The sequence below is a fragment of the Gavialis gangeticus genome, unplaced genomic scaffold (assembly GCF_001723915.1).
Source record: "Gavialis gangeticus isolate Ggan-Ray unplaced genomic scaffold, GavGan_comp1, whole genome shotgun sequence".
NCBI lineage: Eukaryota > Metazoa > Chordata > Crocodylia > Gavialidae > Gavialis > Gavialis gangeticus.
In genome coordinates this window covers 184556758-184560911 of record NW_017728992.1, presented here as the reverse complement: position 1 = coordinate 184560911, position 4154 = coordinate 184556758, and the positions used below count along the sequence as shown (strand labels likewise).

The following is a 4154-nucleotide window of genomic DNA, read 5'->3' as shown; positions in this document are numbered from 1 at the left end:
TTGCCAAATCAGCATTGAACCGTCAGATTTGGATTTGGCCAAATGGAATTGGGGACAGTGATCTTAGTCAACGGATCATATCACTGTCCTTGATTCGGGCCAAATCTGAATCGAATAGGGCCTGTTTTGCACACCTCTAGTAACTGGTGTCACCTCCAGCTGTTTTTGACTTTCCAACACACCTACAGCTGGATGGACTGGGGACAGCCTTCAGCGTGAGGCTTTTACCTTGCTACAGTCCTGTGACAAGTATCATAACTATCCTTTTGCCACACCCCATTTCCCAAGGTACTAGAGTTTATTTGGAGAGTATTCTGTAAATTGGAATTCTGTGTCTGAGTTGCTTGGCTTCATGGGCGGGCCGCATCCAAACCCACGTTTGGCAGCAGGGCAAGTGGCAGTGTTAACCATTGCAAGTGCTAGAGCTGCAGGGATTGATGGCTGGTGCTTGCTCTGCCACCACCAAAGTGTGTCCCCAGTAGGGGTCTGTGCTCCAGAATTCAGCAGGAGGCTCTACCTCCACTCTCCCCAGTTCCTCCTGGAGCCCTGTGGAGCACTCTTCTCCAGGACATGGCTGCATAGGCTGGATCCAGCCTATGGGCCGTATCTTTGACTCCTTTGCTCTCAATAAATAAACCCCCAGTTAAATCTAGAAGGTACAAAGGTTGGGACCTTAATAAAGTGAGTTCATGCTGCTTAAAGATCAAAATACAGTGGTGCATATACAACATGTGTAATTTTCTCTTCCTGGCTACTTTTTTTCTAGATATCGCTGGCTGCCAAATAGAAGAGGAGGGGTCTCGGGATTTGGTGTTCCACCTGCTAGTGCGCGAAGAGCTGCAGAAGAACAACAACAGGGGGGTAGAAGACACAACTGGGGCCAAGGTTTCAGACTAGGTGACCAGTGAAGAACTGCTGCTCTTGGCAAACAACTACTCCTGAGCGCACGTAGGAAGGCTGCTTCCTGGTGCACTGTGCTTAAGAACCAAGCTCTCTCTAGTGCTATTGAAATTGTCTGATTTTAAAGAATTTTGTTTCTGGTGCAAGGTAAAATAAAAACTTGAAGAAAAACTGTAGATCTTACTCCAGGATAGCCAGTAGTGCTCAACTCCATTCTGCCCTTTAAGGAAAGCCTTAGTACTGTCTGTCTGTCACAGTGTGCATCCATTTCACTGCCCTCCTCTCTGATGCAGTGGTACGTGCTAATTGTGTTTGGTACCTTGGTTTCTCTTCTGATACGTGAAAAGTTCTGTCTGGTTGTGGCAAGATAAGAATCCAGCCTTTGGCTAAAGGTTGGATCAGACCAACCTCTCCATTCTGCTTCTGAAAAGCTAATTCTTCAATACCGGCATTTAGATTTCAGGGTGTTGAAACCTTTATTTAAGTGGCATAATTGGACTGCATTCATAACAGAGAGGATGTTTCTGAGACACTTAATCTTGTTACCAAGCTACATTTCAAGAAAGCAGTTTTCTCTTGTGGTGTAGTGTTTGTGGAGAGAGATTTCCTTGTCCACTGCAGCATGAGAGGGGAAAGGCTAAGGGCAAAAAACAGCTTTGCTTTCCTGTTAGTAATTACAATAACAAATATTCCCAGCACTCTAAATCTGTGATTTGTAATGTCCACCATTTGCTGCATTTGAGTCAAAATTGTATCCGTCTCCAAACTGCAAACCATTGGCTTCAAGGTTGATATTTTAGTTGCAAAACAAAATAGCACAAAAGTAGAAAATGTACATATGGTGGGTGGCTATTGTGAAGGGTACTAACTACAGGGTTATGTTTGTATTAACTGAGATTACAGCATTTGCTTTGAAAGCTTTAAGGAGTTAGAGAATCACTGGAAATAAACTTGTTCCAGGTTACAAGAGAATTGATTTGTTTTCCCAAGTCCTTTCTCAAACAAGAAGTAACATACTTTTTCAATCCATATGTCTTTTTCTTGGAGGTGCAGGGCATGATTGTCTATAGTATTCTCTTGCTGTTATTGTAAGGCAGTATGCTCTTATGGGCAGAGTACAGGGCTAGGAGCCAGGAAATCTTAACAACTGTTATTCCACTATTCACCATATGGCCTTTAGCGAGTTACTTAGCCTCAATTTTCCCATCTGTAAAATGGGATAAATGATATTTACCATCCACAGGGATTCCAAGAGTCATTTTGAGTAGTGCTGTGAAATTATAAGTGATCTGTCAGAGCTAAGTATTTTTATTACTGCTGGTTTGTTTGTTTTTTTTCCATTGGACTTGTGCTCTGCAGGTTTACAGATTCTAGATACTGTATTTACAACTAGTAATTTCCTGAATCTGGGAAAAGAAAATTTGCTTGTTTATCTGAGTAGCTTCACAAGGATCCGTTGTGGCATGGAAAGAGGAAAGATATAACTGTTGGTCGTCTTGCTCATGAGTGAATATGGGAACTGGCAAGCATCATGTTGCATGTCTTTTGGTTTTTGTCGAAGCATGGAGGCTCAGAAATCACTTAGCACTTCTGTTTCCAGTAATAAAATGTTAAAGATGCTCTTGCCTTGTTTTATTTATACTAAAATCCTTTGGTGGAAAAGGACTCCAGTGGCATAAATGCTAATCTACTGTTGACCTGTAGCTGTTAATAATGCTGACTTGTAATGTTTCAGGAGCCATCCTGTTGCAGCTGGCTTTCAATTAGTCATGTCACAGTCTCTCTAAAGCAGTTGTTCACATTGCTTAACAGTCTGGTTTTACAAAGTGGCAGCAGTTGAAGTGATTGTCTAGTTGTTGATTTACCTACTGCAGAGAGCCAGGGCAAGGCCTTAAGTGGGGACTTTAACATAGCTAATTCGTGCTGTGCACCCAAGTGATTGTCACCTTGACACGCAGGCTGCAGAAGGAATGGCTTCTAACTTTGCAAATGTGTTTTGCAAGTGGGGTGTGTGTGTGTGGAGGGGAGTGGGAGGGTTGGAGAACCTTTTGACACAAGCTTACGGGGTTTTTGTTTTTTTTTTAACAGTTTCAAAAGACTAAGTTGACTGGTTATAGCAAATTTGGACCCCTGAAAATCTCAAAATGAATGTTAAATATTTGGCATTCCTCATTTGCTGACCTGGAGCACTACTCTCAAGTGCTCAAGTATACAGTATATGCTGACAATGACAGTCTCTTGTTTGAACAAGTACCTCCTTTATTCTTTTGTACAGAGAATTTCCCTTTTTGTAATCAATTTTTTTTGTTGGCAAAGTTTTAAATTAAAGTTTTAATCTCTCTAGAATTGTCTGCCTGTCTTGCTAAATCCTGCTAACATTTTACCTAGGCCTTTGACTTGCGCCATTCCAGAGTGCTCTAACAATATTGGACAGTGTGCTATCCTTAATCAGGAGTGTGCAAGAGAACACCCTGTTCTGCTGGTCTCCTTTTGTCACTGAAACTTCTCTTACCAAACTTTCTGACAACCTTTTTTAAATGGCTTTTTCTAGTCTCATTTTTACTTATCGCTAGCTTTGATAAGATCCCTCTCCCCTTGTGGTTGTCTTTTCCTACTTCTTACCTACCTGATTGCTCTTTTTCATTATCTTCTTAGTGTACTTTCCTCCTGTTTCAGGGATCTATTTTGTAGCTGTATTGTTCTGAGAGATGGATGCACAGAGCTCTTGGGTCAGAGGCAATATCTTCTATTAGACCAACTAAATAGTAGCATGAAAAATCTTTTTTTCAAAGATTTGAATTCAAATCTTTGAATTCTCAGCCTGAAAAAGGGTGTATGTCTGACTAACCTCATCTTCTGCAACCAGCTTACTCACCACCTGGATAAGGGAGATGAGGTTGATGTCACTTATATGGACTTTAGGAAGGCCTTTGACTTGGCGTCCCATGAGGATCTCAAGGTAAAACTAGGGGACTGTGCGCTCAACAATTCAACAGTCAGATGTGTGGGAAACTAGCTGTGGGGCTGGATGCAGAGAGTACTAATAGATGGATCCATGTTGACTTGGCAGAAGGTAGCCAGTGGGTCCCCCAGAGTTTGCTACTTGTACCAGTGCTTTTCAACATCTTCATCAATGATCTGGATTTGGGGCTGAAAAGCCCACTAGCAAAGTTTGCCAATGATGCTAAGCTTTGGGGAAGTTTCATAGTTAATAGGGTCAGAAGGGACCTGAGCAGGTCATCAAGTCCGACCCC

General features: G+C 42.1%; 1 protein-coding gene across 1 annotated transcript in view; it reads left to right on the top strand.

Moving 5' to 3' along the window:
- Window positions 1-2520, top strand: part of DERL1 (derlin 1) — a 32132-nt gene extending 29612 nt beyond the window's left edge. Inside the window, exon 8 of the mRNA XM_019528118.1 lies at window positions 767-2520. Within this exon, the coding sequence (XP_019383663.1) occupies window positions 767-908 (142 nt within the window). The 3' untranslated portion in view covers window positions 909-2520. The remainder of the gene's footprint in view (window positions 1-766) is intronic.
- The last annotated feature ends 1634 nt before the right edge of the window (window positions 2521-4154 follow it).